The sequence below is a fragment of the Neomonachus schauinslandi genome, chromosome 10 (genome assembly GCF_002201575.2).
Source record: "Neomonachus schauinslandi chromosome 10, ASM220157v2, whole genome shotgun sequence".
Classification (NCBI taxonomy): domain Eukaryota; kingdom Metazoa; phylum Chordata; class Mammalia; order Carnivora; family Phocidae; genus Neomonachus; species Neomonachus schauinslandi.
In genome coordinates, this window is record NC_058412.1 from 98,957,027 (window position 1) to 98,976,565 (window position 19,539).

General features: G+C 35.9%; 1 protein-coding gene across 1 annotated transcript in view; it reads right to left on the minus strand.

Annotated features, from left to right (window-relative positions):
* MACROD2 (mono-ADP ribosylhydrolase 2) overlaps positions 1–19,539 on the minus strand; it is a 2,055,604-nt gene that overhangs the window by 1,947,854 nt on the left and 88,211 nt on the right. The window contains exon 3 of the mRNA XM_021700726.1: positions 17,727–17,834. Within this exon, the coding sequence (XP_021556401.1) occupies positions 17,727–17,834 (108 nt within the window). The remainder of the gene's footprint in view (positions 1–17,726; positions 17,835–19,539) is intronic.

The window sequence follows — 19,539 nt, forward strand, 5'->3', positions numbered from 1 at the left end:
GTTTTTCAGTCAAAAGGTATCTCCTTCCAAGCTGCAGGCTATCTGAAGAACTACAAGTTAAACAAAAGAAAAGCAAAAAAAAAAAAAAAAAAGCCTCACCCAAAAGATAAGATCTCCCACTGTCTTCCTCATGGAACATAAATCCATCTTGAGGATTTTTTGTTACAGGATGCTCACATTTCACTAAATGGGTATTTAGTGGGCATTTTATTATCTGCCATTTATACAGTAAGAGTAACAATTATTCAGAAATAATATAGTCAGCAGTTTATTAAATTAGAAATGTTATAAAGCACAATGGATCCATTTGGGTTGCCTCCCCTTTTATTTTATATTTTTTGAATTACCACTGTCATCATCACAATCCCCATCATATTTAATATTTATTAAATAATTTATGAAATACACCAGGAACTGAATACCATACAAAGCACATATACACATTAGGTCACTTCCTCCTCAAAACTACTCTATAAACATTAGAGATCTGAGGAATTGTTTAAGATCACCAAAAATAAAATCCCTATCTTTCCAACTTCAGAGCTCAACCTCTTAACTATTAGTTTCTAGAGCTGCTCTTAAAAAATTTGCCACAAACTACATGGCTTAAAACAATATACATGTATCCTCTCAGAGTCTCGAGACCAGAAGTCCAAAAGCAGTTTCCCTGGGCAGAAACCAAAGTGTCAGAAAGGCTGCCCTCCCTCTGGAGACTACAGGGAGAGGTTCCTTGCCTCTTCCAGCTTCTGGTGGCCTGCCAGCATTCTTTCTGTATTGCCATATCACTCCAATCTTCAAGGCTAGCATCTTCAGATCTCTCTCAGTTCCATCTTCACACTGCCTTCTCCTATGTGTGTAGTCAAATCTCAAGATCTTTAACCTAATTACACCAGCCATCTAAGGTAATATTCATAAATTCCAGGGATTAGGAGGTGGATATCTTTGGGGGGAGGGGCCTGTTTTTCAGCCTACCACAACCACTAAATTCTGCCGATTCCCCAAATGATTTAGTGATGGGTTCTTGGTGTGGTGATGAATCAGAGACAGTCCAGAAAGATACCACAGGGAACAGTATACACTCTCCTTTGAGACAAGTCAGCCATGCAGAAAGATAGACCAAAGACTAGAACCAATAAAGTAAGACAAAGACACATATGGACATACATTGGAGGTCACCAAAACTCAGTTCATTAGGCCCACACCAACATTTGAGCCCCAGTCTCCTTACTCCTTGTCCAGTGATATTTCCATAGAGCCACAAACAAACCTTAGACCAATGTACCATTTCTTCAACAGGCCAGACTTTCTCATGCCTGGGGTCTTTTTCATGCAATTTCTTATCTTTATGCCTACCAAAATGCTATTCTCCTCAATGCTTTACCATCATACCTATAAAGTCTTTCCTGATACCCACACTCACAATAATGACTCCTTCCCTGGCATTTGATTCATATTTCTTCAGTACCACTTATCACTAGTCCTGCATCATACAGTTGCTTATGTATATATGTATCTTCCTGGAAGATATAGAACAAAGATTCTTTAGAACAAAGATTATCACCCCAATGTCTGGCAGAAAATTAGGCACAAATTTTAACACAATATGCATTAGAAAGAAGGAAGGGAGGGAGAAAAGGATAAAGTAAAAGGAAAATAAGGAGGAAAGGGACAGGAAGAGAAGGGAAAAGTAAATATTAAAGCCCAGTTGCTTTAAGAGAACAGAGGGAGATACAGCTCTTTCCAACACTTATCTGTGAAAGGCCTGAAGAAAGATTTCAAAAATATCTGAAAAAGAGTATCAGAGAGAAAGTGCATGGACCTTTCTTGGCATGCTCTAAGCCCCATCATTTACAGAAATGATTCCCAACAGAACCTCTACAGCAGGATGCCTGTTAATTGGAGATTCCAAGGGCACCTCCTAGATCCACTGAATCTGAATTTTGGGGTACTGAAGGCTGGGAAACAGCATTTAAAACAAGCTTCTGGGTGATTCTGATGCCCAGGAGAGTTTATTGCAATCATTAGTCTTGTAAGAAAGAAGAATAAAGTCAAATAATACCCTGCAGATTTTTCTTTCTTTTGGTTTGATTCCCCAAAACTAATACTGGACTCAATGACCATTTTCACCTAAATTTAAAAATGAAAGTCCAGTTTTAAAATGACAAGGCAAAGGTCTGCAATATGTTTCAGGGAAAAATGCCAAAGACTCAGAAAGGGGATTTGGGAAAGGTGCCAGGATGATTCAACACTGAGCCCCTCTAGATTATGAAGATATTACTTTAATCAGCCTGGTCAAAAGAATGATAGCCACAATTTGCCTGACAACATCCAATCAATGACAGCATTATGCCAGTTTGAGGTTTTCTGTCACCCCGATTATTTTTCACTGACTTAAATTCTTTTTGAATGTGCTACAGGGCTTGAGAAATTATAAGGAATTCCCTGGTGTCCTCTCCTGGAGTTATATCATAGATCTTATTGATCTTGTGTTCTATTCCTCATTCCTCAAATTCCTTCTTAGAAATGATTCGTTACCAGCCTTCCTCAATCTTCTTATAAAATGTAACAGTTCTTGCTAGGGTGCAACTAATCTCCTCTTAGACTTCATCCCCATCACCCTATCAGAGCTACAGATGCCTAGAGAAGATGACATCTGAGGAGGCGGCTCCTGTCCCCAGGCTGTGGACAATCACTCTATCATCTTTTATTGTGTTCTTTTGTTCAGTCATTTTTACAGGACACATTTGCTTTTCAAGGATCAATATTAAACTTAACTTACTATGCACTATAAATCAAGTTTTCAAAAAGTGAAGAAAATGTGTTTCTAACTTTGAGGTTACTTTAAACCATAGCTGGGTCCTAAGCCAAGCCCAATGAATGAAGCTTATCCTTGCAAATCCTAAGCAGAGTCAGAGTGTGACCCAGGAGAGGTAGGTTGCATTTTTTCCTTACTGAAAGAATATTGCTTTAATAGATATTTTTAAATGGTAAGCCATAAGTTAATCTAATTAGAGAATCTGTAAGTATCTGGAAGATGTAAAGTTGTGAGCTTTCAAGAAATAATTTCATTGCTCATTATTTCTTGCTATGGATGCTTTCAAACACATTAAGATCAGTAATTTTTCTATATGTAAAGACAGAATTACATTCACAGGATTATTTAACACATTTATTAGCTATTTCACCAATGAATTAAAATTAACAGTTTGTCTATTTAACTCAGAAATTTTCTTACATAAACAAATTAACCTTAATTCACTGTCATAATATACTATCAAATGGCAGTACCATCCACACATTTTAAGGAGGACTTAAACACAAATGGAATCATAAGAGAAACCTATTTTATGTACTTAAAATAACTTATTTCTAAATGTCCTCACAAAGCTTCAGCAGGTCTCTTAAACCCCATGGACTGGACATGTTTCTGAATTAATTTCCACCTGGAAACTCATGGGATGAAAATTCTGTGTGATAAATTAAGTTGCCAAGCAAAATGGATTAGCAATCAGTGAAATTGCCTGATAAACTGTCAGATCCATTTTGGATTGGGATTCATTCTCTTTCTCCACCTGTTCATTAAGCTCCAAGTTCATGGCAACTCCAGTGACTGATTGCACATTAACAAGCTGTTTATGTGGGGAGGTGTAGCTAGCCTAGTCAACATTCCTATACTTACACATTCATTTAAACATAATTCTCTGGTAATTTATTCTGTTCACAATCCCAATGTGGAAAAATATACCTCTGCCCTGAAGTTTAATTTTAGATACAAGAGAGATGTGATGTGTCATAAAATTAAAACTTAACAAAGCAAATCAGATTATACCTCAAGGTCAAAAGAAGCCTGGGAAATTTCATGCCATAAATCTGTTTCTTCAAACAGTTAATAAGAATGAAGGAGTAGTGAAAAAGCCGTTGATAAAATGCCAAAATAAAATATTTATTTCTGTCCCTATTTTAAAAGCAAACATTGGCTGCTTCTATAACGAGAAGGCTAAACCAGCTAAGAATATTGAAAAATAATTCTCAACCTTTCTTTCTTATCAAAATGGCTAAAATCTTCCTTTATATAACACCAAGTTTAATAAACCACTTGTCAATCAAAATGTACCAAATCTGTAAATAAGAATATTCTTCCTACTCAAGTACTAAGCATTGACTTTTTTCCTTTTTAAGTATACAGAATTTACTTCATAAAGGGATTATTCACCAAACACAAAGTTAATAAAAATCATTAAGTTCTCTGAAACTGAAGTTTAATAGATTTATATTTCATTCAAATATGAGGATGTCTACTTTCTACTGATAAGCTAATTTTCTTCACTATTACTTATGAATCCTAATTTTATATGAATTAATGAGTGGAATTCAGAAATCAATGTTACTTTTCCCTTTCCCTATACATATAAAGAAGAACTTAATTGAAGAAAAATTAAGTAAACTAATAGCCAAATGACTACAACTGCATTGAGGCAAAAGAACAGAATGAATATCATCTAGATGCTTTTGAGCCCATAAGTAGAAACTCCCCAAAAGTCACAAAGAAGTAATTTTTAGAAATTAAGTTGACCTGTATATGTAACAAAATATACATTTCCTTTAGTTAAAATTAATAGAGTGTACACCAAAAAAATTTAAATTTTACTGTATAATTTCAAAAAGAAAAAGAGCACAGAGTATTCCAAATAAAGTCACATATGAGCATTAGATAGCCCCGAGTCTTCATGAAATGTTATTTAGCACCACTATAAAGTTCAGCCCTTACTTAGATTTAACGTAACAACTTCTGACAAGTCATGCAATTATAAGAATTAAACTATGGCAGAGGTTATTTGTATTTATTGTCAACTACCAGTTGAATTAGAATCCCCTTCTCCCATGCCCCTCCTCCTAATGTAAGCACAGCTGCTATGCTCCCAGGGAACTCGTTCCATCCTGCACAGTCTCAGTTCAATTGGCTCAATCCACATGGAAAGTAGCATTGAGAAGGTTTAGTCCAGCTTCTGAAGCTGGAGATGCTTTCTGCAAATGTCAAGACTCTCCTTAAAAAACAGGAGTGTTCTGGCTTATATGGCACCTATGAAACTCCACCCATTCTAGCCCCAAGGGTGGGCTCTGATATTTTCTTGCCTAGAATAAAGGCTCCAAGTTTCAGAGAAACTATACTTGGTGACCTCTAAGAACCAAAGCCATACCATAAAACATCCACAGTGTCAAGTGCTATGCAAGATGCTAGGTACTACTTACTCTGAAAGTGAAATAAACAATTCCTCTTTTATTTTAAGGAACTTCAGTGCCTATCTCTGACCCTACCATCTTGAATTTCTGGAAGAGAAGCAGTGACACTGAACTTAAGTTATTGGGTATCTCATCTGAGAAACACTCAGTACTCTTCTCTTCAGGCTTCCAACCAAAAAACTTCACCCAGTGTCTCCTGACTACCAACATGTAAGTTACTTGGACCTTATCAGCGCCAATAAAACAGTACAGGTAAAATCCTGCTTTCTATTTCATAAGGTAATACCAAAAACTATGGTCCTTGTCTTCAAAGAAATGGAAATTAAAACAATGAAATACAATTCTACAAAATCTTTGGGATGCAGCAAAGGCGGTCCTAAGAGGAAAGTATATAGCAATACAAGCCCTTCTCAAGAAACAAGAAAGGGGACTCCTGGTGGCTCAGTCTGTTAAGCGTCTGCCTTCAGTTCAGGTCATGATCCCATGATCATGACCATGATCCCACAGTCCTGGAATCGAGTCCCACATCAGGCTCCTTCCTCAGCAGAGAGCCTGGTTCTCCCTCTACCTGCTGTTCTTTCTGCTTGTGCCCTCTCTCTCTGACAAATAAATAAATATAAAATAATAAAATAAAATAAAAAAGAAACAAGAAAGGTGTCAAATACACAACCTAACCCTATACCTAAAGGAGCTGGAGAAAGACACAGCAAATAAAGCCTAAACCCAGCAGGAGAAGAGAAATCATAAAGATCAGAGCAGAAATCAATGAAATAGAAACCAAAAGAACAGTAGAACAGATCAACAAAACTAGGAGCTGGTTCTTTGAAAGAATTAACAAGATTGATAAACCCCTGGCCAGACTTATCAAAAAGAAAAGAGAAATGACCCAAATCAACAAAATCATGAATGAAAGAGGAGAGATCACAACCAACACCAAAGAAATACAAACAATTATTAGAACATATTATGAGCAACTCTATGCCAGCAAATTAGATAACCTGGAAGAAATGGATGCATTCCTAGAGATGTGTCAACTACAAAAACTGAACCAGGAAGAAACAGAAAACCTGCACAGACCTATAACCACTAAGGAAATTGAAGCAGTCATCAAAAATCTCCCAACAAACAAAAACCCAGGGCCAGATGGCTTCCCAGGGGAATTCTACCAAACATTTCAAGAAGAATTAATACCTATTCTTCTGAAACTGTTCCAAAAAATAGAAATGGAAGGAAAACTTCCAAACTCGTTTTATGAGGCCAGCATTACCTTGATCCCAAAACCAGACAAAGACTGCATCAAAAAGGAGAATTACAGACCAATATCCTTGATTAACATGGATGCAAAAATTCTCACCAAAATACTAGCCAATAGGATCCAACAGCACATTAAAAGGATTATTCACCACAACCAAGTGGGATTTATTCCTGGGCTGCAAGGTTGGTTCAACATCTGCAAATCAATCAATGTGATACAATACATTAATAAAAGAAAAAACAAGAACCATATGATCCTCTCAATAGATGCAGAAAAAGCATTTGACAAAGTACAGCATCCTTTCTTGATTAAAACTCTTCACAGTGTAGGGATCAAGGGTACATACCTCAGTATCATAAAAGCCATCTATGAAAAACTCACAGTGAATATCCTACTCAATGGGGAAAAACTGAGAGCTTTTCCCCTAAGGTCAGGAACATGGCAGGGATGTCCACTATCACCACTACTGTTCAACATAGTATTAGAAGTCCTAGCCACAGCAATCAGACAACAAAAAGAAATCAAAGGCATCCAAATTGGCAAAGAAGAAGTCAAACTCTCACTCTTTGCAGATGATATGATACTTTATGTGGAAAACCCAAAAGACTCCACCCCAAAACTGCTAGAACTCATAAAGGAATTCAGTAAAGTGGCAGGATATAAAATCAATGCACAGAAATCAGTGGCATTTCTATACATCAACAACAAGACAGAGGAAAGAGAAATTAAGGAGTCAATCCCATTCACAATTGCACCCAAAACCATAAGACACCTAGGAATAAATCTAACCAAAGAGACAAAGGATCTGTACTCAGAAAACTATAAAATACTCACGAAAGAAATTGAGGAAGACACAAAGAAATGGAAAAATGTTCCATGCTCATAGATTGGAAAAACAAATATTGTAAAAATCTCTATGCTACCTAGAATAATCTACACATTTAAAGCAATCCCTATCAAAATACCATCATCTTTTTTCAAAGAAATGGAACAAATAATCCTAAAATTTGTATGGAACCAGAAAAGACCCCGCATAGCCAGAGGAATGTTGAAAAAGAAAAGCAAAGCTGGCGGCATCACAATTCCAGACTTCAAGCTCTATTACAAAGCCATAATCATCAAGACAGTATGGTACTGGCACAAAAACAGACACATAGATCAACAGAATAGAACAGAGAACCCAGAAATGGACCCTCAACTCTATGGTCAACTAATCTTTGACAAAGCAGGAAAGAATGTCCAATGGAACAAAGACAGTCTCTTCAACAAATGGTGTTGGGAAAATTGGACAGCCACATGCAGAAGAATGAAACTGGACCATTTCCTTACACCACACACAAAAATAGACTCCAAATGGTTGAAAGACCTCAATGTGAGACAGGAGTCCATCCAAATCCTTGAGGAGAGTTTGGAACAGGCAGCAACCTCTTCGACCTCAGCCGCAGCAACTTCTTCCTAGAAACATCGCCAAAGGCAAGGGAAGCAAGGGCAAAAATGAACTATTGGGACTTCATCAAGATAAAAAGCTTTTGCAAAGCAAAGGAAACAGTCAACAAAACCAAAAGACAACCGACAGAATGGGAGAAGATATTTGCAAATGACATATCAAATAAAGGGCTAGTATCCAAAATCTATAAAGAACTCATCAAACTCAACACCCAAAGAACAAAGAATCCAATCAAGAAATGGGCAGAAGACATGAACAGACATTTTTCCAAAGAAGACATCCAAATGGCCAACAGACACATGAAAAAGTGCTCAATATCGCTCGGCATCAGGGAAATCCAAATCAAAACCTCAATGAGATACCACCTCACACCAGTCAGACTGGCTCAAATTAACAAGTCAGGAAATGACAGATGTTGGCGGGGATGCGGAGAAAGGGGAACCCTCCTACACTGTTGGTGGGAATGCAAGCTGGTGCAGCCACTCTGGAAAACAGTATGGAGGTTCCTCAAAAAGTTGAAAATAGAGCTACCCGATGACCCAGCAATTGCACTACTGGGTATTTACCGAAGGGGCACATGCACCCCAATGTTTATAGCAGTAACGTCCACAATAGCCAAACTATGGAAAGAGCCTAGATGTCCATCAACAGATGAATGGATAAAGAAGATGTGGTATATATATATACAATGGAATATTATGCAGCCATCAAAAGCAATGAAATCTTGCCATTTGCAACGAGGTGGATAGAACTAGAGGGTATTATGCTAAGCAAAATAAGTCAATCAGAGAAAGACAATTATCATCTGATCTCACTCAAATGAGGAATTTGAGAAACAAGACAGAGGATCATAGGGGAAGGGAGGGAAACAAGATGAAACCAGAGAGGGAGATAAACCATAAGAGACTCTTAATCTCAGGAAACAAACTGAGGGTTGCTGGAGTGGAGGGGGGCATGGGAGGGATCGGGTGGCTGGGTGATGGACATTGGGGAGGGTATGTACTGTGGTGAGTGCTGTGAATTGTGTAAGACTGATGAATCACAGACCTGTACGCCTGAAACAAATAATACACTATATGTTAATAAAAAAAATTAAAGAAAAAAGAAATACAATTCTAAGAGACGGATTTTTTTTTTAAAGATTTTATTTATTTATTTGAGAGAGAGAGAACGAGAGAGAGCACATGAGAGGGGTTAGGGTCAGAGGGAGAAACAGACTCCCTGACGAGCAGAGAGCCCGATGCGGGACTTGATCCCGGGACTCCAGGATCATGACCTGAGCCGAAGGCAGTTGCTTAACCAACTGAGCCACCCAGGCGCCCTAAGAGACAGATTTTTTTAAAAAGTCATCAAACTTAGTGTTAAATACACACTCATAACTTGAGAGATATAAATTCATTTAACCTGTCCACAGAGCTATTTGGTTACATACATCAAAGTATAAAAACTTTCATACTCCCCAAAAAGTTAATAAATAAAATAAATAAAAACTTTCATACTCCCATTATTTCACTTCAAAGAATTTATTCCAAGGGAGTAATCAAAGATTTTTACAAAGTTATCTTCTAGGATGTTTGTCTCAGCCTGTTTATAACAGTAAAAAACTTGAAACAATCTAAATTTCCAACCTTGAGAGAATGATTAAATAAATACTCATGTGTGTGACTCAATACCATGCAGCTATTTAAAATGATATATAAAAATGATAATATTTAAAAAACAAAAACATTAAGCAGTATTTTGTAAAATTCAAAATACATCTACAAAATGAAAAGAATCTGAAGCATAAACAGAGAAATGAAAAATTATAATGTTTTATTCTTCTTTGTATTTTATATTTCCCTGTTTAAAATATTAGAGTATATTCCTTTTGTAATCAGACCCCAACAAAATCTTTAATATTTTTTTTTAAAATCCAGTTGACCAGTAGGTGTAACAAACACTCTAAGCTTTCGTAAGTGCACTGAAGAATTCTCAGAGGAAAAAAAAATATCTGAAAACATGGAACAAATGCCCAAGCAGCCACTGTTACTATCTCTCTGAAATTTTTTTGTAATTTTAGTCTCTTGGGTCCTTCAAGGACTATGTTACTATTTAGTTCCTAGGGTTATTCCCCTAAAAGTATAGCAGGGGTCAAAAATAGATGAAAACTCAGAGAGGAATTTATTGACAGCCATCCGTCCCCCTTGACAATTATTTCCTTTTGAAAATTATCTTCTAATTCCTTGGAGGATTTAATGTTTAGTTTGATTACACAAAATCTTTCAGAAAAAAAAAAAACTGTAGATCAGAAAAACAAAGAAGTGATAAGTGGAAGAGTAGAAATATTTCGAAAAATATGTTAGGATGCAGAACTAACATAAAAAATGATGATTCACATCACAAGCCTCTTTTTCATTTATCCTTTCACTGCAGCCTCACGGTATTGAATAATTTGTTCTTGTATTAGGCATTTCCATGTTTTTTGAATTTTTAATTTTTTAAAGATTTTATTTATTTATTTAGTTGACACAGAGAGAGAGAGCATAAGTAGGCAGAGCAGCAGGCAGAGGGAGAGGGAGGAGCAGGCTCTCCGCTGAGCAGGGAGCCCAATGCGGGGCTCGATCCCAGTACCCTGGGATCATGACCTGAGCTGAAGGCAGACACTTAACGACTGAGCCACCCAGGCGCCCTCCATGTTTTTTAAATTTTTAATTATTTTAAAGATTTTATTTATTTATTTTAGAGAACGAGCACAAGCAGAGGGGAGTAGCAGAGGGAGAAAAACAAGTAGACAACACAAAGCCTGATCCCAGGACCTTCATGTTCCTATTCCTAATCAGGTTTTCTATTAGACATTTGTCTTTTTTTAATTGAGGAAAGATTATTATTATTATTATAACAAACATAAACCTTTGTCATATATGTTGCTAATATTTCTTTCCAATTTGACATTTATTTTTCAAGTATATATATGGCACGACTTTCTCTTGAAACATTTCAAGAATATTTATGTTGTCCGATTCTTGTCTTTTTCTTATTGGTTTCTTTCTTCGGTATTGAATTCAGAATGGTTTTTCACACCAAATGTAAGATACATAATCCTTATATTAAACTCCATACAGAATTTATATTCATGAAAGGTGTGAGATAGTGATGTATATTTTTTAATTATTATAGCTTTCACATATGTACTTTAATTTGGGATTGTGTGACTCTTCCCCCAACCTCTGCCATTTATCTGCCTTTTCAGGTATTTCTTGGAGAATCTCATCCTTTTATTCTACCAGATAAATTTTAGAATTATTTTGTCAATTTCAAAATCAAAACAAAAAACAAAAACAACTACCAACAGAAAATCCCAGAAATAGCAATGGAATTTTGATTAGAAATTTAGGTTATTCCAAGAGGTCTGACATCTTTAACATACTACATCTTCCTGTTTAAGAATGGTGATGGTTGTGGGCGCCTGGGTGGCTCAGTTGGTTAAGCGACTGCCTTCGGCTCAGGTCATGATCCTGGAGTCCCGGGATCAAGTCCCACATTGGGCTCCCTGCTCAGCGGGGAGTCTGCTTCTCCCTCTGACCCTCCCCCCTCTCATGTGCTCTCTCTCATTCTCTCTCAAATAAATAAATAAAATCTTTAAAAAAAAAAAAAAAGAATGGTGATGGTTGTTAGATTTATTCAAATCTCTTTTTCCCAGTATCCCTCAGAAATCCTATTTTCTGTCCATCCTCACAGTAGGTAAAGGGAACACACCAAGATTCTTACAGCTGGAAGCTCACACTTAAACCTGCAACCACTGTTGAAAATTCATCTAAAAAACATGGTTCTTCCCACACCTGTTTATTCAAACATATCTCACAGGTTGGCCAAATGATGGCTATCCATAGTGGTGATTTTGAAACTTTTCAGCAGGTTCCAGCATAGCATAAAAGGGGAAGTGAAGGGAGAGAGCGATGTACAGTAATTCTTTCCCCTTTGCCTATATATAGATATCTATTCACAAAAATACATGCACACACACAAAAATATGTTAGAATGCTCACTAAAGTACTAACAATCCCAAACTGGAATTTGCTGAAATGTCCATCAATAGTTGATTAGATAGATAAGTTGTGGCATATTCACAAAATGAAATATTACATAATAATAACAAATGATCTGTATCTATATACAATATAGATCAATCTTACATTCATAATGGTGAGCTAAAAGAGCCAATATTGAAGAATATATATCATATGGTCCCATTTATATAAAATACAAAAAAAGATAAAACTAATCTATGCTACCAGAAGCCAGGACAGTAAATATACTATCCTCTATTCACCACAAAATATTAGTGTGTACTAAGGGCTCTTCCAAGGTACTAGTAATGTTCTGCTTTTTGATCTGGATGGAGTTTCATTGAGCTATACACTTATGTGTGTGTGTTTGTGTCAATTATTGTCCAACAAAATGTTAAAAGAAAAACATATAATACAGAAATTAAATAATGAATAAAACTTAAGTGCTTTGCTAGTAGAGATGAAATTTATATTGAATAAAGCAGTTGCTATCAATTGTCCTAAAATACTTCTGAGAGTAAATGAACCTATATTCTCAATGATTTGGAATCTAATTTCAAATATGCCTTATTTAGGTTTTACTAAATGCATATATAATAATAACATTTATTTTAAGCAACTGGAGATGAATATTTAAGGCAACTTCTATAAAGTAAAATTTCTTCCATCATATGCAGTCCCAGTACCTGATTTACCTATGAAGATATTCAGATATTCCACATCAACTTTTCTTTTAATTAAATTATACCCAGCTATTAAATTATTAGGTATCCAATCATGTTACTATCTCAATTTTTGACACAATTATGACAGTCACAATTAATACAGTAAAAACACATCACTAAAGAAAACTAAAACAATTCTTTTGGGCCATTAGTTCATAAAAACTACCAAAAACATTATAGAAACTTGGCATTTAACATAGAGCCTCAGAATTGGACAACTCTTCCTGGATGAAATTCAAGTAAATAGTATAATGGCTAAAGTTGTGAACACATAGGACAAATTCATTTAGTTGGTAATATCTATCTGTGCATAAGACTTGAAAAACATACATAGTTACCTTGTGACATTCATAGAAAAAAAATCAGTTTTCTGATTTATAACTAAGCAGTATAATTCTGCTACCATTTACTGAGTGTGTCTATACACTAGGCACTACTATGTGAAGTGCTTTGTATACGTTATCTCTTTTGATTTTCACAACAGCCCTGAGAAGCAGGCTCTATTATTATCTCCATTTTACCAATGAACAAATTAAGGCTCAAAAAGGTTAAATAATTTACTAAAGGTCATTTGGTCAGGAAGTTGAAGAGACACATTTAAAATACTGATTGATCTGACTCCACCCCTCCAAGATTAACCACAATGTAAATGTACCTCTCCTTCGCATGCTGGGGTAGAGACAGGAAGAACTAAAATAAACAAATCAACCTTCCACATTTTCCACTTTAAAAAATCTTATATAGGGCAAACTGAATTAATCTTTAGCCAAAGACAGTCCATTAGAATTGGAGAGTTAACCAATTTTTTCATTATACAGCCCACAATCCACAAATGAGTAACAATTATATCGCCAACAAAATATTTTTCTGTGATTATGGTACAAGTAAAATTGTCTCTAGTGATACAATACTGAACCATAAATTAGATGAATGTATTCTCCCCCATGCTCTAGAAAAAAACCAAAACGCTTTGATGAACAGCCTTAATACAAAATTATACAAGGACCTAGTCACAGTAAAGAGATCATCCTATATACTGCTACATACAAAAACTGGTATATGAATTTTTATAGCAGCTCTACTGGTTATGGCAAAATACTGAAGAGAACCCAGAGGTCCTTCAGTGGGTGAATGGTTGGACAAACTTTGGTATATCCTTGCAAGGGACTACTACTCAGCAATAAAAAGGAATGAACTACTGATACATGCAACAATCTGAATGGCCCTCAAGGGCTTTATGTTTAGTGAAAAACATCAATCTCAAAAGGTTACATTCTGTATGATTCCACTGATATAACATTCTTAAAAATGACAAAACTATAGAGATGAAGAATGTGAAGGGTACAAGGAGAGGAGAGCAAAGAGGTGGGTGCCACTACAAGGGAGTTCTTTTCAGGATAATCCAACAGTTCTGTATCTTGATTATGGTGATAACCATGAATCTGTACATGAGATAAAACTGCAGAGAACTATAGACACAAACACACACAAATGCAGATTAAAAAATGGTGAAAACTGAATAAGGTCTACAGTCTAATTCATAATAATATACCCATGTCAATTTCCTGGTTTTGATATTGTACTACAGCTAAATAATGTCACCACAGGGGTAGGCTTACACAGGAGAAGGTGAAAGGTACATAGGACTCTTTGTACTATCTTTGCAATTTCCTATTATTTCAACATAAAAAGTTTAAACAAAAAATGGTCCTGGGTGTGAGAACCTGAATTTGAATTTGGGTCTGCCTGACTCTAAAACTTGTGCTACTGCCCTATATACCCTACTGCCTAAAAATCCATTTTATTAAAATATACCAAATATGTATTATTTCCTACAGAGAAGAACAAAAATTACATAGGAAGCTCATCTTGGGTCACATTTAAAGAAATCCAAGCAAGTCCAAAAAGTACTTTATTAGGAAAATTTTTAGATATCAATTCACTTCGTTTATGGCAAGTAAGCCCAGGTGTTCCAATGTACTAATATTAACATGGGCATGGAAAGAGAACTTTAGAAGTTTGATAGAAAATGATGTCTGGGCTGCTCTGGCACCATGACTGGGGACACTGCCTCCCATTCCCCTCTCACTAGAGGCAGCTCTGGAGTCTCCTGCCACGTCGCCTTGTTCACTTGAAAGATTAACAACTATTCCTCTCCTTACACACCAGGCAAACAAACTGCACAGCAGAAAGTTGTAAGTAGAGTCATTACACTGTACATTTGGCATCTTTCTTCCATATACACAGGAACTTCCTGATGAGGTTGTCCTTGTGAGATGTAGAACATGTCCAAATTACGATATAATCTCAGCCAGAGACGTGACTAAAGGTGCCAAATGGTTTTTGGGAGTGAGTGAAAGTTGCTGCTGGCCTTCATATTAATTCATCAAACCCTTGTACACTATGGGGCAGCTATTACATGTACGGGCAAGGACAAGAATCAAAATAGTGATGGGATGTTTTCCCATTAGTGATGTTTTCCTGTTTAGTCCCATAACTATTTTATTTATTGATCAAATAAATCATTTTTAAAATCAGAGCCACATTGATTCACTGTATCAAGTCCTCAATGCTGAATGTGCTATTGGTCACAGGTGCTTTGGAGCATATGGTTCAGTTGCATATAGTTCAATCTAACACATATACAGTATCAAGTGTTTATTAAGAACATAATGGCATGACATTGTTTTGGACACAAAAGATGGAAAAGACAACAGTCTGTAGCCTTAAGGGGGAGATACACAGGTATACAGTTAGCAAAACCCAAGAAAAACCATAATTACTGCTATTATTAAGTGTGCTAACCTGGCAAATTCAATGTTACATTAATAACAAGAAAGAGAAACCTCAAGAGAGCGATCTTCAGATATTTAAGAAGGAAATACATGTCATTAATTATATTCCACGGAGCAGAACTAGGATCAACGGCTAGAAATTACAAGAATATACAGGAAGGCTGGTGTTATATATACATAAAAGCTTTTAATTTTTTTTAATTAAAGCTCACATGTTTATAGAATATAGGGCATAACAAACCATTAATGACTTAATAACTACAGTGATCTTATTCAACCACTGTACTGGAGAAGAGTTCATGAGATTCTTTCTAAGGGCCTGTCTTCTCCAGAGGTCCCACAGATCAGAGAAAAGCATCTTGATACCCAGGGCCACAAATGAACAGTCCACAGAGACAAGCTATAAGGGAGAGAGACTTATAGCTTATGAGGTGATATGAGGATGGAATTCTGTCCAAAAGAAGTGATTTAGATTGGGTGGAGATTAAATGACCAAGACAGATGCCCTCTCATGAAGAGTTTTGCATTTTAGAGAGCCAACAGAGGAGAAAGGAATTACAGAGGCATCAGAAGAAGAGAAACAGAAAAACAGCTCTGAGTATGGCAAAGCAAATACAGTACAAAGCAATCGATAGCCAATTCTACAGAAATTAACAAGCTGACTAGGCTTCCAGATTTCCTGCAGGATCACCAAAACTATGCTATATTAATGTTCCAGTTCTCCAGGAGACCCTTCTGTTCACCCACAAAGGCATGTTTCTACTGTCCTGTGTGAATTTTTTCATCACCAAAGGGAACCTTGAGACAATGATGAACTTTACATGAATCCTGTACTTCTGGAAAACAGGGACTGCCAAAAAATTACCCCTCACACTTTTGTGTTCCAGGAAACAGCTTACCGCAAAGAACTGCTCTTCCCCATATGACTTAGATAAAATTCATGGATGACCTCTTATAACCTATGACAAGACCAAGACACAGATCCTCCAAATTCCCATTCTTTCACTCATAAATGATTAGCTGAAATGTTTGTCTCCATTGACCATTCTGGCTGGTCAATGGCTATTAACTGGAGTTGACCAAACTTTACTCAGGCTTTTTTCCCTCTTCCAAGTCCCTAGACTTTGACCCACCCCTGAGCAATGGAAGGTGAACGACTCCTCTAGAATGAGCCCGTCCAAGAATCAGATGGCCTCAGGCAAGAATATTCCCTGATCAACTCTCCAATCTTGCCACCAATTCATCCCAGTACCCCACACCCAATTCTTTTTACCCTGTTTACTCCTTCCTATGAAAGAAAAGACCCTTTCTGCTTGGCCTTTGAGATGCTTATAGATCTCATGGTAGAAGTGGTTTTCCCTATTGCATTATTCTCTCTATTGCAATATTCTTCCTCCGCCTATTAGGACAATACTCTTCTCTTTACTGTAATAATCTTTTTGAATAAAAAGTCCATGTTATTATTTGGCATTTTCAACCTGAAAAAAAGCTTACCTTTATAAAACACAAATTAAAATCATTAAATATCCTCTTATTATTGACATTTATATAGAATCACAACTACTATGTATTTCTTGATATACAGCCACATAATAAAATATATAGGAGATACTACCATAAATAACACTGCTAATTTCCCCGATGTTCAAACATAAAAATTACTTAATTGGTTATTAAAATAATTAAAGCATTTCATATCAAAAATGAAAAGTAGTAACCAAACAACTATGATTTGGAAATCACAGAAATAACTACCTTCTATTTTACTTTTTTCTGGTGTTCAAATCATCTCTTTACCACTTCTTCAAAAGAAAGAAAAACCTGGATGAATTTGTTTTTATGTTGGCCAATTATTAACTCAAGCATGAAACCAACAGTAATAGAGCTTCTAAAGTTCTTTCTGAAGAACCTTCTGCATCAATTTATCACTTTTTGAGTGGTCCAGTACCCTAATCTCAATTTAGCATGGATACCATGAGTTAGCAAATTAACTGTAACACACACATAAAATAAATCCTCAGTGTTTTTAAATAAATAAATAAATAAATAAATAAATAAATCCTCAGTGTTTTTAATCCAGAAGGGAAGTACGAAGGTATGTCTATACTAGGAAGGACATCTTTTTCTAAAATACTTCTATTCCTGTTTATGAAAAATATTTTAAAATAATACTCATATAACAAATACATCACAAAAAAAAAATCAAGTACTCACCCGCATTGACTATAGCATCTACCTCTAGCAATGTGATGTCACCTCTATAGAGAGAAACTTTTTCACTCAAACTTTTCTTCACCTGTGATGTTTCCTGAGTATTTTCTTCTGTAATAAGAAAGGAATATATATCAATAGTAATAGTTTTAATTTCTTTAATAAAGACAATTTTGATACAAGAGCCAATATGGGTCACAATCTGATATACTAGACAAGTAGAAATAAATGTAAATACGAGGGCTGTGGTTTATTCTCTATTTATTATGTATTCCTCAATACAAATGCAGTATCACATATAAATTTAGACACTTTATATTGGTCAACAAAAAATTCAATGTTTATTATTATTATTATGAAAATATTAAATTTAAAGTAAAATTAGGTACCACTAGTTTCATAAGAAGGTATGAAAAAGATGTACAACCACCAAGACAAAATAAATTTTCACAGTGCACAAGCTTATTTCTATTTTGTTCTAGTTACCTTGAAATCATATTCACTCAGAGCAAAAGCATGTAGGTTCAGCTCTTTGCTACTTCTAAGTAACAAATGTCCCTCAAAATAGGATGGATCAAGAATATTTGAATGGGTGGGGCACCCGGGTGGCTCAGTCCATTAAGTGCCTGCCTTCGGCTCAAGTCATGACCCCAGGGTCCTGGAATCAAGCACCACATCGGGCTCCCTGCTCAGTGGGGAGTCTGCTTCTCCCTCTCTCTCTGCCTGCCGCTTCCCCTTCTGGGCTCTCTCTCTCTTTCTCTCTCTGTCAAATAAATAAAAATCTTTAAAAAAAAAAGTATTTTAATGGATGAAACTGCTTTTCTTATCAAATTGTATTAACCTTTCACTCTAGAGAGCACTGCTAGATTTAAAAGAGAAAAAGCTCTGCCCTGCACACAACAACCAGCAAGCTTATATATCGAAAACAAACCAAAACATTACATTCTACAACTCATTTTCCAATGTTCCATGGCAATACTCTAATTTGAGTTTCATTCATTTTTAACAAGTAGTAATGTTAAGACATTAAACAAAGCTGTACAAATCAATGTTTTAAAATATATTACTATACATAAAAAGCTTTTTAATATACCTCTAGGAAAGCTGATTTATAAACTTAAACTTTTTAAAGTATTTATGATCTGTGCAAATCTTTCAAGGGGGAAGATAATGCTATTAATTCACTATGACACTCTTAAATGAGCATGTAACTTTGAAGTATCTGGGAGATGGGAGATGGGAGGTGATAGGTCACAAGTCACCGAAATTGTCTTTGGGCCCCAAGAGCTACAGAAAAAAATTGGCCAAGACCATGGATATGATTTGTGGTCATGAAAGTGATCTTTCCTCTTTCTGCCTCCAAAGCATTCCCTTCTTTGTAATAACCTGTCTCCTTAAAGGATTCTAATCAAAATGCTCATTGGTGCTGGCAGTAGTAGCAGTAATAATAATAAGGAAGAGGAGAATAATGTGGGAAAATTGTGTGCTAAAAGAGTAGAGAAAGATGTTCAGAGACCTCAAAATAGAAAACCACCTCAAGGGGCTCCTACAGTACTCGTACTGTCTGCCTTTGTCAGGTAATGGCAAAGAGCACAGACTTTGCTACCAGACTGACTCTGTTCAAATCTTGGCCTGCCAGTTAACAACTGGGTGACATTTGAAAAGTTATTTATTTTCTCCATGCCTCAGTCTGTAAGCTACTGGCTCCTTCACAGTTAACATGAGTTCATTGCCCTTAGAATGTTTGCTCCATAGTAAGCTCTCAACAAACACTACCATTTTTTTTAACAAAGATTTTACAAAGGTGGCAAACTAT